The 21,075-nt window shown below is 42.2% G+C and overlaps 2 protein-coding genes and 1 long non-coding RNA gene across 4 annotated transcripts in view; 2 read left to right on the forward strand and 1 right to left on the reverse strand.

The window, feature by feature from the left end:
* Nucleotides 1-10,800, forward strand: BckdhB (Branched chain keto acid dehydrogenase E1 subunit beta). 2 transcript variants are annotated; one of them, XR_006884918.2, is made up of 9 exons: nt 1-207; nt 882-959; nt 1,490-1,692; nt 1,790-1,945; nt 2,280-2,451; nt 2,607-2,752; nt 2,909-2,995; nt 3,866-4,125; nt 10,571-10,800. XR_006884918.2 is itself a non-coding variant. In XM_046636686.2 (8 exons), the coding sequence occupies exons 1-8, from the start codon at nt 45-47 to the stop codon at nt 4,004-4,006; spliced, it is 1,146 nt and encodes a 381-aa protein (XP_046492642.1). In that variant the 5' UTR covers nt 1-44; the 3' UTR covers nt 4,007-4,637. The 2 variants fall into 2 exon arrangements, 1 of the variants encoding a protein (XP_046492642.1); XM_046636686.2 differs by lacking the exon at nt 10,571-10,800 and having other exon boundaries at nt 3,866-4,637.
* A 3,031-nt stretch (nt 10,801-13,831) lies between these two features.
* LOC138190310 (terminal nucleotidyltransferase 5C) overlaps nt 13,832-21,075 on the forward strand; it is a 58,022-nt gene continuing 50,778 nt past the window's right edge. The window contains exon 1 of the mRNA XM_046636683.2: nt 13,832-14,588. Within this exon, the coding sequence (XP_046492639.1) occupies nt 14,316-14,588 (273 nt within the window). The 5' untranslated portion in view covers nt 13,832-14,315. The remainder of the gene's footprint in view (nt 14,589-21,075) is intronic.
* The window catches only part of LOC124224658 (uncharacterized), a 30,118-nt gene continuing 24,437 nt past the window's right edge, over nt 15,395-21,075 (reverse strand). Inside the window, exons 2-3 of the long non-coding RNA XR_006884919.2 lie at nt 16,110-16,314; nt 15,395-15,665 (exon numbers count right to left, since the gene is read on the reverse strand). This is a non-coding gene — a long non-coding RNA (uncharacterized lncRNA). The remainder of the gene's footprint in view (nt 15,666-16,109; nt 16,315-21,075) is intronic.

Raw genomic sequence — 21,075 nt, forward strand, 5'->3', positions numbered from 1 at the left:
TAACGGGGCCCGCGCGTCACTACGAAACACAGTATTTGACGAGCATGGCTACCAGCAAGTTCTGTTCGCGTCTCCGCAACGTTACAAGATTGTCAATAACAAATTCAGGCAGCATTTTCCCCGCCGTCGGTCCGTCAACAATCCGGCATGCAGGAATCGGAAGAACGCATTTCACCTACGCACCGGAATCCCCGCCAACGAATTCCGGTAATCTACGAATATGAAAAGAAGTCTAAAGACTCCTTGTTTTTTTTCATTCTTTTTTTTTTGTTTTGTTTTTTTCATTACTTTGAATTGATTCGAAAGAAAATGAGAATAATAAAAATTAAAGAAAAAGAAACGGCAGCGTCGATCGGGTGATGTGTGTTACAACATGCGGATCATGCTCTTGCACCAGTTCGTGGTTTCCTCGTCATTTTACTTCTCCGCTCCCCCCTCCCCCCTCCCCCCTACCCCCTTTCTTTTTCTTTTTGTTTTCGTCTCTCATACGAGAAGTTGAACGAGGTCGTTGGCTATCCGCGGGGCTACTCGATATACAGGATTTTACTTAAGGTCTTTCATTATATACCAGATTCGCGAAGGATATGTACGTTATACTTATTCACCGATTCGCAATTAACGCTTGTCGGCACGTTGAACGAAAAAAAAAGAACACGATAATAATAATGATATAATGCTCGTTCTCACACGCTCAAACGTCAACTTATCACATGGTCGTAAATTATTGCGATATTTTTACCATACCCGTGAATTGATTGTAGAGATTCTGTTACCAATTTCTCTTTCTATCTGCGAGAGGAATCACCTCGCATCGTTGAGAAATTCTTGACCGTTTATACGACTGCATACCTGTATGTATATGTACGTGCACGTGTACACAGGTGATACGCAAGAGATGAACATGTTCAAAGCAATAAACAACGGCCTTGCACTCAGCATGGAAGCGGACGAATCGGCAGGTAATATACCATTTTCACACATACTACCTTGCTAAGATTCGATGATTTGTACGTAAAGTGAACGTAACCATTTACTTATCTACAAAGTACGTGAAATTTATCTTGTCATTATCCAACAAGCAGATTTCGCGAACCGTGTATATCGGGCAATAAGATCTACGAATTTGCATTAACATTCTACCAGAAATCGTAACTGAGAAGCTGTATACACTTTCCTTTCATTTTTTCTATTTTTGCCCAAATTCGTATAATCTACGACCGGTACACACGCAAAAGTCGTTCCAACTTTACTACAAACAATAATTCTTATCTTATCGTCACTTTTATAATACTGTAGGTATAGGAGGTATATACGAATTTCCAAATTTACGTTTTAGTTTTAGTTTTTCTTTTTTTTATCATTTTTTAATAAATCTCTCTCTTCTACCGTCGCGATAATGACGTATAAATTACTTTTACGAATGAGAAATGGATTACAATAGCAAATGGAAGTTGACGCACTGCATACCTTATATCCACGCTTATAACAGTATTCTTCGGGGAAGACGTGGCCTTCGGCGGTGTCTTCAGGTGTTCGATGGGTCTTCAGGAACGCTTTGGTAAAGATCGGGTATTCAATACGCCGCTTTGCGAGCAGGGAATCGTCGGTTTCGGCATCGGCATCGCGAACATGGGATCGACCGCAATTGCGGAAATACAATTCGCCGACTATATTTTCCCCGCCTTCGATCAGGTAAGGAAAAACTTGCCGCGATCTCCGGCGATTCTAAGGTTGAAGATAATTTACAGGAACAAAAAATAAAAGAAATGAAAATCATTTTCACTTCAAGCTCGTCAACGAGGCTGCCAAAATGCGGTACCGCAGCGGCGGAGACTACGATTGCGGAAAATTGACCGTCAGGGCACCATGCGGAGCGGTCGGTCACGGCGGTCTCTACCATTCCCAATCACCCGAAGCTTATTTCGCTCACACTCCAGGCCTCAAGGTCAGTTCACGTCGTATCCTCGTTATAAAGAAAAATCGATTTTCATTCGAAAATATTCAAAGGGTCGATCGTACAAGTGGTGACCGAAAGCTGTCCCTTATCCTTCCCCTTGACTCATCTGAATTTCGCACCCGCACTTTCGCAGATTAAAAACTCGTCCAAGTTTCTTGTTTTTTTAAGCATCGCGCGGCTCTGGACTGTTTTAGTAATAATGATAATAATAATCATGATAATAATAATAACGAGACGTGACTTGGAATTAAAACAAAGGGAGAAAAGCACGCAATCCTTCGCAACGTGTACTTCTTTCTAAAATTTTGCAAATTGTCCCCAGGTCGTGGTGCCTCGTGGACCGATAAAAGCCAAGGGTTTGCTGATGAGTTGCGTGGCCGAGCCTGATCCCTGCATAATATTTGAGCCAAAAATTCTTTACCGTGCCGCGGTTGAGGAGGTTCCGATCGGCAGATACGTTACGGAAATCGGCAAGGCGGAAATCGTCAGGAAAGGTCAGCCGCTTTCCCCGCATCTCTGATTTCGATTTAACCATCTTCGTGAAGTTTCCCTGCGATACTAATGACGACAAAAAAAAAAAAAAAAAGTCAAACTTACGCACGCACGCGCGCACATTCTTCTTTCTTTATCAATGTTCTCCGTTCTTCAGGCACCGACGTAACTCTCGTCGGCTGGGGAACTCAGGTTCACGTTCTGATCGAAGTTGCGAATCTCGTCGAGGAGAAGCTCGGAGTTTCCTGCGAGGTGATTGACCTCGTTACAATCCTCCCGTGGGACGTGGATGCCGTTTCTCAGGTGATTTTAATCCCCGTTTCGAATCGTCGAGGGTCGAGACGTGCGCATAGCCCAGGAATATAAATTTTTCCTCAATTTGTCGAAGTCATCGTTATACACTGCGGTTTCATCAAATGATCAAAATAATCAACTCATTTAACGTTAACTGCTTTTCAGTCGGTGAAAAAAACCGGTCGATTGATCATCGCCCACGAGGCACCGCTCACCTGCGGTTTTGGAAGCGAAATAGCAGCTACTATTCAGGTAAACTTTAACCTACCGTCCAACAAACATTTTACATTGTGTTCGTCATTTCATCAATCCAGAAACATCCGATTACTCACGCGAGATTCAATATCGAGGGTATAATGGAGGGAGGGCTTGACTTTTTTAGTGTGAATTGAAGATTTTTTTCTTTTGTGAAATTTTTACCGAATTCCGATCGCAGCTAATCGTTGATCCGTTAAATTTTTCTTCAGCGCATGCTCGTTATAATGAAACTTTCGATATTCCTGTTGGACGCAATGCTAATCATATAATAAAAAAGGACGTGATATACACGGACGATCGGTCGGGAAGAGCGAATGCACCTTCTAAAACTTTCATTTCCTAATTGCTCGGTGACTCGGCGAAGCTTTTGTCTCGAAAACGGAGTTGCGAGATCGTAATCGAAGAGGAATTGACGCGTGGATTAAATATTACCGGGCGAAAGGATATAACAATAAGTGGAAGCATCGCGTGCAGATGCGGATGCTCGAGGTGTTTTTTTTACAACCGTATAAAAATTTGATTCCGATTAACGCAAGGCCTTTTGTGCTATGACGGCAATAATTCGATGACGTTTTAAGCGTATTACATTGTCTTCTTACGTCAATATGAGTCACGTATCGAGGAAGTAAACCGCGTAATGCCGTAAAGCGTTGTGACGGTAACAAATAAATATTTGTAAATATAAAACGACAATCGCATCAGCAAAAAAGCCGGTAGATTCTACTCATAGCCTCCTTTTTTTCAACGAAGATAAACGAATGCTCGCATTTTCGCACAGATTACGAAAGTAATTCCCATCATCGATAAAGTAACAATTTATACGCACACCTTGTAACTTTTGAGTAAAAATAACGCGATGCACAGGAATCGTGTTTCCTGAGCCTGGAGGCGCCGATCCAGCGAGTCACAGGATGGGACACGCCGTTTCCACACATTTTCGAGCCCTTTTATCTCCCCGACAAATGGCGGTGCTTCGACGCCGTCAAGAACATCGTCAACTACTGATAATCCTCGATTCCAGGACGCCAAATCGTCGCACCCGACCGATCCTCTTTCAAAGGACGTGGAAGTGGAAGAAGAAATCCTTCATTACACGCAACGCGGAACAAAGGCTATACTTTAATGTACAATTTCTTTGTTTTTCTTTTTTTTTTACTTTCACCTATCTCGCATGTACGTTATAATATAATATCTTGAAAATTCTAAGCTGCAAACAGCTCTCGTGCGCTCTCCCCGACAGGGAAATACTTTTATTATCCCGTAACTTGTGCGGGTGAAACCTTGAATCGTGTGGTAAGGGGGATGAAAATTTTCGAAAGTACACGGACATCGAGACGTGGCGCGATCCGGTTTTTCTTAATTACTCCCGCCGGGTACATACATGGATTTAGGTAGAAATGTGTACGTGTGTAGGCAGTCGGCGACAAAAGTCAATGATTCGAAAGGACGTCCTTGCCGCTCGGGCGCTGCTGCATGATCTATAACTGCACGTCGGTTTGTACACAGGCATTATCATACAGCCTGAAAGTCTGCGGTGTACGTGATTTCTGTTCCCAATATAATAAGGGATCTGGAAATGAGAAAATCAAGTTCAATTCAATGGAACGATTCAGGATAATAAAAATATTGTACGTAACGTGTATACCTTATATGTACGTCAACTCTAGAACCGTAATTTATTCCCGTAATTTTCTTTCCATTTCACGTCTCCGATCCCGCATGACATAGGATAATATAATGATAAGAACAGTAGTGGAAATCGAATAACACGACGCGGTGACAAAAGTGGGGAAAACAAGCGTGCGGGAGTTGCTCGCCAGCTTTTGGCTAACCGAGAATCTAAAACGACGATCTAATCTTCGGAGATATTCGATCTTTTCACGGTCGATATAAATCAGAGCGCTCGATAAGTAGCCGATCGCGATTTTACACCCAGGATATGGGTAAACAAAAAATAACGCTTCGTACAATCGGTCATTCGATTGCGAAGGGTAATCAAATCAGCGCCGACGGTGCAAAAATACTCGAGTCGATTCGACGCAAAGTCATGTCACGAACCCTGTAGTAACGCGATTCTTTTCTCCCGGATACAGCAAAAATCGGCATCAACGAAACGCGACAATTTTTTGCAACAAGGCGCTGATGTACTATACGCAGAACCAGCGCCGAGGCATAGACTGCATAGACATCGGGTATATATAATACCTACGCGAAAATATGCGGTTTCGCAACGAAACGCCCCGAAGCGGCAAAAACCTCATCGCACCATTGCTCCGGATACAGAATACATACACTGGCTGTATTGTGTACGTACACGTATGCACGCAGACCGAGCGAGACTCGCGACCAGGTGTGGACGTGTAATTCACCGGCTCTTACGGGGCTACCTACTGACCATGGCCCAATTCCGTCGATCAGCCGGCCTGAATTACCGCCTGTCAAAATTAACGACTTGTGTACGCGATCTCCGACGATCAGGCTGCTGATCCTTAAAAGCCCTCTTGACGTATCAAGGAAGTCGTGCCTGAATCCGTAAAGTCGGCATCGTCCGCGCGTAAATGTACAATAATAACCCCTGGTGAAAATGATTTCTACGATTTTATACGAATTTTTAACGAAATTCGTACATTACGTAGAATTTTGTGCAAAAATTTACATAGATTTTCGTCAAATTTGTTTTTTCTCTCGGGAAAAAATCTACAAGCTACTACAATTTTCAAGGAAGTTTAACAATTCTTCACGCAAAACTATGCGTATTTACAAGTTTGTGAGAAATAATACGAAATGTTCCAATTTCTGTGAAAGATCGTAGTAGTAGAACTTTCCGTCCGGTTACTCGGCTCTTTTGTATAAGAAAAATTCCCCCCGTGCGTACCGTATAACAATTCCACTGCGGGGGGTGTCGAATTCATACAATCAATGTTGATGTATTGAGAATAACCCAACAGCTACCTTGTAAAAAATTGGCGGTTAAAATCGACCAATAGTGCCGATGTGGACTACTATGGAAAAATTTTTGTCATCATTTTAGAACTTGAACGTCAGATAACTTTAAATTGATACCAAAACACATTCCGTCAAAGTCGACACCGCATGTTTTTTACAGTGTACCGATTACTACCTGAGGATTAGATAATCAATCGGCGAGCTGCGAAATGATTTCGAGATTTGTGCGTTTGATACGTTCCTTTGCAACATCGTCTACTGTCAAATTGCACCGATTAAAATTGACGATATTGAAAAAGCAAGCGTGATTTCCTTCCACTTGATCGGCATGTAACACATCATACACGTACGTACGTAATACCTGCAAAATATACAGTGTACATACCTATATTCTAACGATGAGGAAAGCTGATCCGTCTGACTTCCGAAGGACGTGAACTTTAAAAGACGTCCCGGATAGAACGTCGCTGAATGTAGGCATTAAGCATATATACCTTAACCAGCTGTACCCGATGCGCACACACAGATGCTGATGAGGAACCCGTTCTCGGAGTCCGCGAACTTCGATGCAGTATCCGCGACGACCGGAGTCGAGAATTCATTAAAAATAGGTGCGTAATAACGAGTCTCTTGCCCCTGGAGGCGAGAAGCGTTCGAACCGGCGATTTTGCTTTCCCGCATTTTCACGGGGTCATTTCCTTTCGCGTTTTGGGTAAATGAGGGCATTCCTTGTGCCTGTCGAAGAAGGAGACGCGATTGTTTTAAGTCACCTAGGATTTTCTACGTTCGTCGTGTGACTGTTGGGAGAATTTTCTCTCCGAGTCCCAAAGGGAAGGTTAACGATCTACGCGACGTATAACAATCGATAATAATTAATTTACCCACAAAACCGCGGCGCTTGGGGAAACACGTATATGTATTATAAGAACATGCCGAAATGGTTAATAGTAGACTGAAATATGTAACGCACGTACGTTGTATCCCAGTCTGCCTCCCATTCGAATAGATGTCGGACACGGATTCAGGGTTCGTACGCACAGGGAAAACCGAGAGAAGTCAAGAAATTTCCAAAATAGGACTGGAATTTTTAGTCCGTCTCGAAAAAAATAAACTCGTTCTTACACGGAGTAACATCGATCTTGAGAAGAAAAAAAATTGTACTTAGTATTTTGTTTCGTCGCACTTGGTACGTTCTACGTATGTTACTTGATACCAAACCTTGTTTCGTTTTTTTCTTACCGAAAATCGCAGGCTGTTCTCTGTAAATTGATAGTCAGATAGTAAGATATTTACTAGGTAGTAACGTGTAAAAGAAATTGTCTTTATTCGTCGGTATATTTTTCGACACGTTAGTGGAAAAATGATATTTTCAGGCTCGAATACCTGAAAAAGTCGGGAAATTTGATATTCCAATAACCGTACGAACCCCGGGCATGCACCGCGGTACGAAATCGGATCATGACTGGTAAAGGCTGGAACTGGGCTGAAAAATGTCAAGTTGGCAAATAGGCATGACATATGGATAAAGGCGGCATAATCGTAGTCGACCGATAAGCGGGCGGGGTAATTGAGTAAAAATCGGTTTCGCATATGGGTCGATCAGGTACGACTGCACATGCATTACGCCAGACGACGCGGGTATTGCGCACAGGCACAAAGAAACGCGGGGACTTCGGATGCATGATGTAAAAATGGCGAACGCTGCGGTGAGCAAAGCAAAGCAAAGCAAAGCAAAGCAAAGTAAAGGTGTAGGAAGTTCGCTGCCGCGGAGTTGAGCCAGGCCTGCAGCGTAAAATCTGTGTCCGTGTGTGCGTGCGCGCTTAGCCTGAACAGATATGCGCGTATTTTGTAATTTGAAAGGGAAACCACATTCTTTCTCTGCGTATTATGATACCGTCGCGTGAAAGTTGGCAACAGTGCGCCGAGCAGGAGCTCCGCTGTAAATACGCCTGTATACTCTCCCCAGAGGCAAGGAGCCAGTCTCCGTGGCGTTGAGCCAAGCTCTACCTATATCGAAGGTCGACCGGTTCGTGTTTATTAGACGATTTTTTCGCCAATAGTAACGGGCTTTGCCAGCCGCTGCCGCTGCCATATGTCCAAGGCGGACGCGCCGCTCCGCACTTTCACCGAATTTTTGACACCGCCCGATTTCTGCATCCGGTGCACCGAACCGTCCCCCAAATTTCGGACCCTCTGCGCCCTTGGACGAGGTCCTCCCTCCTCTTCCCCGCGGCTGCACTTGACTCGGAACCTCGGTATTTAACCGGTAGAAAGTGCAACTTGGTTGCGTTCGTAACCCCGCGCACCTTAAACCGCCTCCGGAACGTATGCGATCCCCGATTTCTCACCGAAAACGCGGTTGTCGCACCTTTCGCCCCCGTCTGTGAGACCGACGCCTTACGCACGCACGTGCTGCTCTTATTTCTCGTACGCAGGCTTCGCCCTCGGTACAGTTTCCCTCAAATTCGATCGATCGATCTGCTTTCAATTTAGCTGTAATTCGTTAAAACAGGATCGCCACAAACCCGGAAAACCTGGAAATGTCAAGGAATTTTTTATTCGAATTAGACCTGATTTTTTTATGTAACAAGTTTACTTTTTTTCGTCGAGATAACAAATTGGCTTAAATTAACTTTTTTCTACATTATATTTTTCTTCAATTCGAATTGAATTTTAACCGAATACAGAGTTTTAGTAACTTGTTGCTAGAACTGGGAAAATGTCGGGAAAAACTGGCTTTCAAGTCCCGTCAAACGTGGAAATGTGGAATTTTTTTCCAAAAATTTGTGGCCACCCTGTTCCGGTATTTCATCGTCTTGTTCGGAGATCGATTAATTGCCGTTAATTACCGAAAACGGAAATTCGAGTTGCGTCCGATGTTTTGCCCTCCGCGAATCCGTTATCTGCACCGATTATCGAGGCAGGTGTCGTCGGTTTGAGCTTGCGCTACGTTGTACAATCTGGTCGTTATCGCTCCTCGGCACCTTATCAATCTGCAAACTTCTAATAATGTCAAGCCAGTCACCGCCGCGCAATTCCAGGTATTTTCAACAATAACAAAGGCAAAACGAAAAGCGAACCGCCATCGCGTTTCAGAGTTATCGATCTCCCGACCCGTAAGTGCAAAAGCCATTTCCCTTAGAGGACGACGAATCATTTTTAATAATTAAAGCTCATCTGCGATTCGATGCGCGCGGGTTTCGGAATTTTTACCGATAGCGCGCAAAAAAAAATTGATGAATTCAACAAATACGGTGAAAGAAATGTTCTTTCAATTGAAATAAATTTTGTTTTACTCGATATCAAGAATTATTGTTTTGACCACTTTTTTGCCGGATCAAGTCGCATTACTTTGAAGTGAAAAAAAAAAAAAAAAAAACATCTATTTGGCCATATTCGGCAAATTTAATAAATCCTTTCGCTGTTTGTAATACGCAACAAGTGAAGTCTGGGCTTGCAATTCAAACGATCGTAACTCGAAATAACAGAGCTTTACGGGAAAAAGGTGTATTTTTTTCATGACAAATCGGAGAAGCTGTAAAATTGAGTTGGGGTGTTTTAAATTATAAGGGCAGAAATGTCGATGGAAAATTTGTAGCAACCTGTAGGCCACGGGCGTTAGCCGATGTAACATGTAACGCTTGATACATGTAATATACATATAACCCAGATTCAGTGACATTTAACGATTCTGTGTACCACTTACGTGATACCGTATACGACCAGACGGAGTTGACCCGTCGCGGTGGCCGACCATGCCCGGCTTGTTCCACTGCCGATGCTGATTGCGAGCCTGCGGGAAGGCGGAGCGGGGTTGAATTCGGAATTTGAAAAGTTCCGGAAGCGCCGAATTCCGAATGCCTCGGCGGGGGAACTTGAAGAAAAGAAATAAAACTTTGACGAAACGTATCAAACGGTTCGAATAGTCCGAAATCCAACGCTCAAAGTTCCGAAAGGGGGAAATTCCGAAGGAGCGTAGCTCCGTCGAGTCAAAGTTCCGAAAGCGCGAAAATGAGAAAGTTTAAAAATCTGTTTTCAGTTCTGTGAATTTCTGGCGTGGTGAAATTTCACCACTTTGATCTTTCTTTGTTTCGGATTTTGGATATCTTTACGTTCGGAATCCTGGTCATCCTGATTCTCGGTTTTTCTGATTTTTTTTTATACCCACGAGTTGAGTAAATTACGCTGTGTGAGTATATTTTAACTTTCGAAATTATACTCTATCGAAACATTATTTTCAGGAAGCTTGCTCTATCGAAACTTGAATTTTCGAAACGTTGAGCCATTGGATTTCCGACCATTCGAAACTTGCGAATTCGAATGCAATGACAAATCTCGCAAACTACCGATGCAGGTCAGCTGACTTTACTAAAAACCTAGTCAGTTCTCAGCTAGAAAGAACCGCGTCGATTCGAACCGAAATCCATTATCTTGTTCTCAAGATACATTGGTCAAAGAAAAAATTCTCTCAAAAAGCTCTTATTTCTTCTCATTTTCAGAGTATTTACAACAGCTCCCCTTTTTCTCCGAATACAAGTAACCAGAGGGTTAAAAAAATTCTCTCTCTCTCTCTCTCTCTTCTCTCCTCAGTTTACATTATCAGCGTTTTTCTTATTCTTTCAGCTGACATGATTGCGTTACCCGTTTCTTCCACCTGTACACGCTCACCCTTTACTCCGAAAGGCTAATTTACGCGGTACCCTCGGCGGAGCTGAAAGGTCGTGAAAATATTTATCGATGAAATAAAAGAGGAGGACGAGGAGGAGGCGAGGCGCGAGGCTCAAAGTTCAAGGTTCCCAGTCGAGGGCGGCCTGCGTCGGTTGATGAAAAGTTTGACGGGCCAGTAATTAGTCTGTATCGGCCCGTCAAAGGCGGAGCCAATCGCCGCGTGTGCAGTTCTCTGTAAGTAATTTTGGTTCTTTTAAAATTCCATTAGTCGTTGAACCGCAACGACCATTCAACGGACCGGAAAATCTCTGTGCTTTTGTAAAATGTGACACAGGCGCGGCGCGGAGACTTAAACGGAATCACACGATACGCGAGTTTTATCGCTCAACGAGATTATCGTAATATCGAATTTTTTTTATTCGGAAAGCGGAGCAGGCGCGGTATTGCCCAAGTTCGTAGATTATCGCTCTTTGCATATATCTAGCCGGTCTGTACTACGCTATTCGTAACGTGCGATTTGCACAGCCGTATAACTACTTTATACACGCGAGGAATAAATAATATTCACGCTGTGCCGTAATTTAGGAATTTTCTGTACCACGCCCGCAGCCATGGAACGCTATCGAAATGGAATATGAAAGTTTTGTTATCTATCGAGAAGAAAAACAGTAGAGATGAAAAAGAAAAATCTTACTCTTTCTCTTTCTTTTTCTCTTTTTCTTTCCACATATTTTTTATTTAAATATTTGCACGCCACTTGTGATGCACGGCTGCATTGTGGATATTGCGAAAGGCGTTTATACTTGTAATATGCGTCTGTGAGATATTACACCTACGAACACGAGGAGAGCAAAATACTCCGTGAGAAGCGCATCCCGCACGGTTTGTACAGCTGACTATGAGAATACAGCTGCACTCGCGGTGTTTAACTCGTACCGCGACTCTTTCCACGCAAACATACCTAAGCATAGCGCTGATGCGGGTATTGGTTTAAAATTGACAACGTTAACTAGATGAATTAGATTCGCGATACGTTCGATCCGTAACTTGAACTGCAACTTTCGCTGTCTTGCTTCTCCGTCTCATTCGCAATTGTCAATTGAATTACGGAAAGAAGAAGCCAAGCATGCCTGTCTGGGTATAATGTAACAGGTAGACTGCAATGTGTGAATTAAATACCAATAAGAAATTCCACGAATTATACACGCATTATGGTATGTTAAGTGCAGGACCTTATTCATTAAATAACGATCAAATAGTTCTCGGCTGAATCTGTATGTTACCCACGTTATGCAGGGTATCACGCATACGCGTTTATTTAAAATATTTATACACGGTGCTCGAGCTATTATGAGAGTGATAAGAAGAGACAGAAGAAACACGGAGAAATAACAGAAAATGGAAGACATTAAAGAAAATATTAGGCGATCGTGGGGCAGTTCGACAACCTCTGTAACTGTTTACGTACGTTTGTTTTTTCGTTAGACATGCACGAGACGAAGCGTCGACGAATGAGCACGTAACTCCGTAACAATCGATCGATACCTGTACGTACAACTACAGGGCTAACAAAATTTCATTTGCATACTTGTTTCGAAATCTGGCAGTTGATAGACGTGATGCTTGTTGTTGGAAGGAATTCGCGCTGATTGTCGAATAAAAACGTAGAAATCGGAACATGGAAAATTTCAGAAACACGAAAATCTACGCCGTAAAAATATCTTTTTGTAGATAAATCGGATTATTCCACGTTGCGAGTTCTCTGAGTTTTCGTATTTGCAAATAGTCAAATTCTGTGAGAGGAATCTTTCGCGTGTTTGAGTATTCGACATTATCACGATCCTTACACGTTTCTGATCTTTGCAAATGTTCACCGCTTGGCATTCTCGATCACCGATCAGATTTCGAAAAATCGTCTATAACGACCAGGGGGTTTCGGAAGAAAATAATTGGTGACAACCCCTGAACAGTTTGCTTCGGTCAAAAGAAATATTGTGTAAAAAAACGAGCGTTCTGCGTTATGTGGAATATGGCGCTTATTTAATTGTTCACTATTTTTTCACATTTTTTTGAATTTTTCAAGAAACACTGTAGCAATTCGATTATTATTTCTTTCCTGACATTTATATTCGATCCAAATATCACGATCCATAACGCAACGATGCATCAACCAGGAATCTTAATCTACTAAATTAAAAGCTCATATTAAATTATAACTATACTGTTATATTGAATCAACGATGAAAAAGATCGTCAGATCCACGTCTCAAACATCAACCTGAGACAGAATATTACAACTGTGTGTCTTCTTCGTGACGTAAAGTGATATTCCGATTGATGTAAGCAACAAAAAATAACTCTACTCACGATTCTTCATAAGCCTACACCGAGGGAAATTATTAGTTCAGGTTACCGCTCGTTCCTTAACTATTTTCATTTTTTACCACAATCGAAAAATGTAGTTCTAGGTACACAATGAAATTTAGTTTTGTAGCTGTTGCCGGAAAGTCTGGTATCCGTTACTACTCTTTCTCATTACGATCACTCTTACTACATTTTATTGCAACCGTTGCGAAAATTTAACGCTTGTGCAGCGATAAATTGACGTCAAAGCCTTGTTCAACCAAAAAAGTAGAGTAAACCTCAGAAACTGATTTTTGGTTGCAATTACCAAAAACGGATCGAAAATAGCGCAAAATGTTTACGCGTACCTCGTTTTTCGTAATTCCAACAACATTCAAACAATTTTTTCAACGATACCGGTTATACTGAATTTTTCCAGCTACCGTAACGAATAAAATTTTTCTCAGTATAAAAAAAAACTGTATAAAAGTAAAAACTCAACCAACCGCGATCATCGGCACAACGTAGAACGCCCGTCTATCGACGGAGCCTTTCCTTTGACCTAAACGAACTCCCTTATATCGGTGCAACGGTAAAAAATCGTCAATTATCTCCCCTCGAACACCCTAACAATGACACATAAGACGACTCTGCGCGAAAGGGGGTCGATTTCCGCCGAGATTAAACGCGGTTCCTCAGCATTCGGAAGTCCGAAGAAGAAGAAGGCGTCGCGACGCCTCCGTAGCGTCGGCGTTGAGTCGACGTCGCCGGGGGCGAGGGGGAGGGAATCCCAGCGACGACGCGACGCTGGCCGCCTGGCGGTCGAATCGGCGACGTCGCGAGTTTCTAGCCCGGCTTCGGTTCTGCTCTCCGTGCTGATCTCGTCCCAGTGCGGCTCCACTTCTGTCTTGTGCGTGTGGCGTGTGCCGGTGCTGACGAACAAACCGAATCACCTGTATTTCCATTGCCCGGTTATCCACCCGCCGCCACCCTTAGTCGCAGAACTCGAGAGTGCCGTGACGCATCATTTTAAAAGCCCCGCAGCCGCGTTGTACGTTACATCCGACCGCAGTCGCGGATTCAATTCGTAATTTTATATTATACAATCGTGTCGTTTTAAAAACAGTCCTTCTTATTTTCATTTATTATTTTTAAAACTTTTATTTATAATATCGTTTTCAAACGTCGTTTCGGTACGTGCGGAAAGTGTTGAATATTAAAAATCGAGGCTTTGTAAAATAGGGAGAGACGGACAGACGGAGAGAGAGAGGGGAAATATACGGAATTTGGGTAAAATCGAGACGTCGAAAGTAACCGGAGCGTTGCGAAAAAGGGGGTTTGGGAAAATTTTGACATAATGGCAGAGTCGTACTCGTCAGTTGCGACCGGCGGCAGTACGATAATGACAGGCACGATAAGCGCGATAAGTGAGAAGGCGACGCTTCGTGACGACGATCGAGATGGTGCCGCTGGAACAGGGCGGGGAAGGGTGAGGAACGGTCAGAAAAACTCCAAGGAGAAGCTGCGGGAGCAGCACGCCAAGGTGGAGGAGGACCTTGTCGAAGAGGAACCGAGAACGTCGTCCGGGAAGACCGACCTCTTCATCTCCGAGACCCTGCCGCTGATGCAGGTAAGGTTATGTAACCCGGCGTTCCGCCGCGTGGTTCTCGCCGAACCAACTTCGCACGTAACACGTGCACATGCGCTTCGATCCTTCTCCGAGCTAGATGGAAAGGAGGTTCGCCACGAGCTGTATCGACGCAATATGGAAGTGGTGCACACCCACGCCCTTATCAACCGCGAGCGATTCTCTTGCCCCCGGTTGTACGACGTTTCAAACCGATGGCTTGACGAAATTGCACTCGCGGATTTAACGTACACGCGATTTCGGTAAATTTCAGCAAATTTCAAGAGATCTCATAGGTTTCGAAGATTTCAAGAGACTTCGCAAGGTTCGCGAAAAGGTGTACACCGGATTTCGGGAGTTATTAACCCCTCGAAGTACGCTCGAGATGTTGCCAAAGCGGTTCCTGCGGACTCTGACGCTTGGCGCGAGAGCTTTCGGAATGAATCATTGTTTGGCGATTTCGACCGAGGAAACGACACGGCCACCGTTGCCATGCTTGCGACTTCGTTTCGGTTGAGTTTGTATTTATATCGTCATTATTTCCGGTACCGAAAAGTGATGGACGTTTGCGTTTTGCGGTTCAAGTCTGGCAATCGAGACCTCGTACTTACACCATCTTTTCTCGACACTTGAAAATATCACTGTCAGCGGTATACATATAACGACGATTTGTTTGTTTTTACTCGGGTATATTGTGTTGTACGGTACCGGTGTCTTCACTTACAAGCGTGCCTGTAAGGACGAAGATACAATTTTTTTCAACTTCTCCTTTCGGTGTTTTTTCACCTTTCTTCCCTGCAGAGTCCAACCTTCGCACTCGGTTTGTTTTCGTCGTTGTATCCAAGCAAGCCGAAAGTTGATATCCGTACGAGGTCAGGCCGTGATGACTTCTTGCTTCCTCTCGCATCGGTGGTCGACAGTCCGTACATAACTAGCTTCTCATACCTACTAAAATTAGCCTCTTCGACACGCACAAATAGATAGCCTCTCCTCGTCACGCGTGTCTCTCGGGGTGTGTCGGATTTAAGATGTAGGAAATACGTCACGCCTCGCAGCCTCGATTCGACTGGGCAGGGAATTCTGGAAACCCAGAAAGTTTCACAGAATTCTGAAATTTTTGAATAGTCAGGGAATCGTTTACCATATTTTTTATTTCTCAAACATTGAATATTCCTAAATATCACCTCACAAACGATCGTTGCTCATCGGCTGGACGGGACGGTCTCTGACCCAGGTGACGGTTCGTACTTTCACAGCAAAAAAAAAAAAAAAAATGATATGGAAAATGTGTATATTTTTTTCAATTTGCTGTAACCAATCTATTCGACTTGGTCGGTGAAAATTGTAAGATTTTTCTCTGAGAAACCTGGAAAAGTCGGGGAATTTCGTGACGGAGATTTAGCGGGCGATTCTGTCTTGCCTATTCCTCAAAGTCACTTCAACACTCGCGATCGTTCAAAGGGAAAGAGAATAGGAGAAAGGAGCAAAAATGAACCTCCGAATTATCCGGTTTCACGTTGTTACCTTGATCCCGAAGGTTGCCCCCGTCTCTTTTCGTCAGGTCAGCCCATCGGACACCGACTACTCCCGATTACATCCACTCCAGTTGGTTCTGCAGCGACGCGAATCATTAACGTACCTACCGGTACCCGGTGATAGCGAGGGTGTCCGAACCTTTTAGCGTCCTCCCGCGAGCCGCGTTGCCAACGAGTATAAAATGTTGCGTGCCCTATAAAATAAAAAAAAAGAAAAAAGAAAGGTAAAAAGAAATGGAAAAAAAATTGATCTAGAGCACAAAAGCTCGCTACAATTAAAAATTCTCCCCATTATTTCCCTCACCCACTCTTCTAGAATTCCCGTCATGCTGCAGGAATGATAATATACGGCACGTGGAGTTTCGGATGTACTTGGACGTGAGATAAATACATGCGATAATTATTGTTCTCGGTAAATATTAGCCATCTTTAAACGTCGACGTATCTCGCAACAGTACGTATGTACCTGTAATATAATTTACACTTCGCGTACCGTACGCGCATTATCAACAGCAGCTGTCGCTAATTTGGCGGGCCGAATGTTTAAAAGAAAAAAAAATACAATTTTTAACAGGTGTCGGGTTACCCGCGTTTTGCTTGATCGACGCAGATATGCGACGATTTATTTCTATGATATACGCACGGTGTCGGATAGTTTTGGACTCTAGGTCACGGCTCTCCCTCTCTGTCTGCACTCTGCCTTGATTCGGTATTTAAATTTGGACCGTTTCTCGGCACTCGTAGAATGAATCGCGCTAAACCTCCTCCTCGTTTTTAGCTCCGCGCTTTGACAATGGCGACGGAATGCAGCCGAGCAGCCTAAGTATAGATTCTCAAAATAATTGAGTCGCTCTTCGAACGCCTTTTCTATTCTATCATTTTGTCACTAGCCACCTGTTGCGCTATCATTGTTACACACGTACGCGTTACCGAATTATCCTGTGCAAAGTTCAAGGCAAATTACGTACAGCTGCTTTCTTTTGAATCGGTGCGAGAAACGCAGCTGCGGAAATAAGAATAAATAAATAAATAACAAAAAAAAAAAAAACAATCCGATAATTATACGTAAGGGATTAAAATTTCAATAATTAAATAATTCCAGTACAGCAGCTGTTACCAAACCGCTATCTTTGTCATATATTATTTGTTAACTCGCATTTATTTTTGGTCTCAATTCTTCGTGGTGAACGTCGCGTCGGTTAAATTTGGAATCCGAACGACATCGTCTCCGCACCTCGTTCTTTTCTCTCTCTCTCTCTCTCTCTCTCTCTCTCTCTCTTTCTCTTTGTCTCTCTCTCTCTCTCTCTTTCTCTTTCCCTCTCACTTCTTTCCTTTCAAGGCCATCAGCACCGGCAGCAGCTTCGTCATATGTGTTGAAGATTTTGTCAAATATTTGAACAACCCAACGTGTTCCAAGTTTCACGGATAAATTATTTTCACCTGAATACTTAAATATACTTTGTTTCACCGTTTTATCCCTGTCGCACTTCTCGAGGCGAAAAATCACGAACAAATTTAAGAAGCTAATTATAAAAGCCAGTTCAATAACAGAGGACGAAAACCCGATCGCAATTATTGCAAAAACGTCGTCACTTGCGCGTGGAATTCCTTGAAATAAGTTTATACCACAGACGATGAATAGAATGTGTAAATTAAAAGAATTTCATCTGACGTACATCACGCTTCGTTATCGTAGGATAATTATCGGCCGCAGGCTTCTGTAATCACTCGAGTCTCGTATGATATTATATTTTACACCAATCCACCTAAAATCCGGGATACGAATCGAGTGCGCCTAAAGCAGAGCTTTGAAAAATCCTGGAAAGCTGTCAAAATCATCGACAAAACGCATTCCAGACTTTATTGTACCGACATTTTTTGACCCACTTTCGGTATTACTTTTCCGCTTTCTTTGTTCGTAGTTGGATTCTGATTTTCCGGCAACGGATCGTTTGCGATACATCGTCAGATCGAAATACGTCTTTCGTTCGTTTCTCTCTAATTTTCACCAAATCGCACTGTCTCTTCTCTCTACTCTGATCATCGCTTCTGGATTCGCCAACTGTATTACATGGCTGCAGTATTTTTCAATTTGAAAAACTTTACTTCCACACGCATCCCGCATCGTTTCTTAGAATTCGTTTTTAATGATGATTCCTCGGAGTGAAAAATAGAATAAAATTCGACTTTCTTTTTGTTTCACGAGTAGAACGAAGGTCACGATACTTGGTTCGAAACAAAATAATAGAAACTAAATAACAGATTTCTTCGAATTGAGCGTCGTTTTCTTCGTTTTACTCTTGAACGAAAAGGAAAATCGATTTTCATCAAGACGAAGTTTCTTTTCGCTTAATTGTTTGCTACAAGAAATCACCGTTTAACATGAATTTGAGTAAAAAAAAAAGAAAAAAAAAATGTATCATTCTCATCCCGATTTTGAATCGTGACAAAAAAACGTATTTTCTGGTCTCTGATTTAATAAAAAAACGTTTCGTCGATTTAAAAAAATGTTCATCTTCGCGAGGTCGCCACACTTCTAAAAAATGGTGTAAAAAATTCGAAAACTCGGAGGTATCGTTTTTGTCCGAAACGATCGAAAAAATCCACTGGAAATCAGAATCTCAAGGGGGTCAGGCCGAACGATCCGTTGATTTGACGCGGAATGCCCCATATGTGCGCGCGCGTGCTTGCATCTGTCCTCTTTGATACGACGAGAAGAAAATCCACGAGAAAAGAGAAAAGAGGTGGAAAAAGAAAAAGAATCCTCCACATTCCACGCGGGTCTGAACTAATTACCCTCGATATGGTGTCGCGAAACGTTTTTCCCCTTCAATCCCTCCGTCCTATCTCCGCAGGCAGCTGCCGTGGAAAACGTCTTTATTAGACGTTGAAAGGCTGCGCGATTGGGAAACATAACAAATGGACAACAATTTTTTCCGTATATACGTAATTGTGAGATATGAAAATAAAATTACATGGCTATAATATTTTTTCGACGATATTAATACACGCCGTGGAATAAAGTGTATTAAAATTATTCGCACTTGTTTACGTTTTAGGAAGAGGAAACAGTTTCCGTACTCGTTTAATTTTATCATCGTTGTAACAAGCGGAACACAATTTGATTCTTCCTGTTCTTTGTGTTGCAAAAACAAAAAAAAAAAACCATTGAAAAGGGTGTAGCGTAGTTTTTACCTTTTTTTTTTTTTATTTTGCTCGTTTCAATCCACACCAGTTTCTTGCTTCTTTCCCTTTCTCTCTACCTTGCGTGCGAAATTTTTTTTTATTCTCTTCTCCGCCTTTCCTTTCGTTTTCGCACAAACCTTGCGCGTTATCTGTTCACACATCTTTCCACGCGCAGCGCGATGACGTAATGAAACTAGCCGAAATTATTACTGCGTATGGTGGGCACATGTATACATATATAATATATATATTAGCGACGTTACGTATCACGTATGTAGTTGTGTGTAGGTATGCAGGAATTTGTGCGACAGTGACGCATTACACCGTCAAGCCGATGCTAATCTAATATTAATCGAGGAAAAGGTCACGCGGAAGCGCGCGATTTTCATCATCCGCGGTCATGTCTTCCCAATGCTGCGTGCGAGAATTTACTGTATAGATTGCATACGTCCGTTATACCTAAGCAAATTTAAAAAGAAAAAGAAAAAAGGTAACGCGAAGAAAAAATTGTAGGACAGAGACCAGAGATACAATATCGTGGGTGCTAATAGCCTTTGAACAAGTGATTCTGCCTACAATTATTTGTTTAACGTTAAGTGAATGAATGATCGAAAAACAAACTAATAAATAACCAGAGACCGTTGGCTTTTAACACTAGACATAATTTATTCAACGATTTTATACATCGCGAGAATTTATAGAAGAATGATAACGATGTTTAGTATTTTTTACAAGAATTTTCTTGTCTATTTCCTCAATACAGTCGTATAACTTTTCGTGAGCGTGGATCGATTATTACCGCACGACATTTAAAATCTAAATCATTAAAACTTCAAATTCCTTTGCAGTTAATTTCGATTTATTTTTACACGAATAATTATTCTTTTCGTATATTTTTTTCATGCCTCTTAATATATTATAAAGAGTAAAAAAACGTTAAATATGCCTCTACCTAAGACAATATCGTCAAACCGCGACGTGGAGTGTATGATGTAAAGCGAAACATATCGTATTTGAAGTATTTATTTGCTCGGAGTTTGTCGATGGGTCAAGCTGGAGATAAGTTGATTAAATGAATTTTAACTCGGTTAATTATAGCCGACGCTACTTCATACACACACCCACATAATATACTTTTTATTATATTATATCACACATTCCACGAGGTTCGGTTAACGATCTAATAATTCGCCGAACGTAATGAAAAATAAAATAATAACGTCGACTTGTGCTCATATTTTACATTAGATAATTACGGGTCTAATATTTCATTCTTGGAAATTTCTTAGTTAGATAAAATAGTTAGCTACCCACGCATATTGCGCTTTGTCATTTCCATGCGCCTGTACTTAATAGATAAATTTCGCAACAATTTGTACCAAGATAATCTGCGGATTAATGGGTCGGTGAAATTTTTGGGCCCCCGAGGCGTGGGGCACTAGATTGGTCAGGGACGCGACTGGATTAAAATCGACGACGCATTCCTTGTTTAAACTGTTCGCCTGTGCGCTGTTCTTGTTTTTTTTTTTTTTTTTTTTTTATCCTCTTTGTCACCGGTTTTTAATCGTTTTTCAACAAATTATCGGCACTGCATCGTTTTTTTCATTCATTCGTTCATTCCTTTTTCTTTTTTCTCCTTCCTTGATCGCTGACATAATACTTTGGGATATTCAACGCATTAAATGACAAGTAATTATTTGATCAATAAATATCTATAATCCAGCACGCTGATTGTAAATGCGATAAGATGATTTTTTTTCTTTTTCTTA

The sequence above is a fragment of the Neodiprion pinetum genome, chromosome 1, assembly GCF_021155775.2.
Source record: "Neodiprion pinetum isolate iyNeoPine1 chromosome 1, iyNeoPine1.2, whole genome shotgun sequence".
Classification (NCBI taxonomy): domain Eukaryota; kingdom Metazoa; phylum Arthropoda; class Insecta; order Hymenoptera; family Diprionidae; genus Neodiprion; species Neodiprion pinetum.